General features: G+C 36.4%; 1 protein-coding gene across 1 annotated transcript in view; it reads right to left on the minus strand.

Moving 5' to 3' along the window:
* WICANDRAFT_85554 (uncharacterized protein) overlaps positions 1–243 on the minus strand; it is a gene marked incomplete at both ends in the record, with an annotated part of 949 nt that extends 706 nt beyond the window's left edge. Inside the window, one exon of the mRNA XM_019185910.1 lies at positions 13–243. Coding sequence (XP_019037761.1) covers positions 13–243 — 231 coding nt within the window. The remainder of the gene's footprint in view (positions 1–12) is intronic.
* Between the last annotated feature and the right edge of the window lie 185 nt (positions 244–428).

Genomic DNA, 428 nt, shown 5'->3' on the forward strand with positions numbered 1-428 from the left:
AGGTCCGTCAACATACAGAGAGCTCTCAACTAATTTCACAAATAAATGATGGTTATCAATAGGAGCTTTGCAAGTACTCCAAAGTGGGAATGCTGAAACAAAAGTCTCTGGGAAAACAATGATGTTTGCACCATTTGAAGCAGCTTCTCTGATTGATTTGAAAACTTTCTTCATTGTGGCATCTTTATCCAGGATCACAGGAGATATATGGCATGCTGCGACTTTAGTGATTGGAAGACTCATTGTGTAGTGGTGCTGGTTGATATTATTTACAATCAGAATTTTGGAATAAAGGCCCAGTTTATATCTTTTGGTTTTCGGGATTTGGTTGTAATGAAAAAAAAGGGGTTCAACTGTACCTTCAATTTGTCTAAGGATGATGATTCATCATTTGGGAACATCCATGTGGAAATTGAAAGATATATATA

This window comes from Wickerhamomyces anomalus, assembly GCF_001661255.1.
Source record: "Wickerhamomyces anomalus NRRL Y-366-8 unplaced genomic scaffold WICANscaffold_5, whole genome shotgun sequence".
NCBI lineage: Eukaryota > Fungi > Ascomycota > Saccharomycetes > Phaffomycetales > Wickerhamomycetaceae > Hansenula > Hansenula anomala.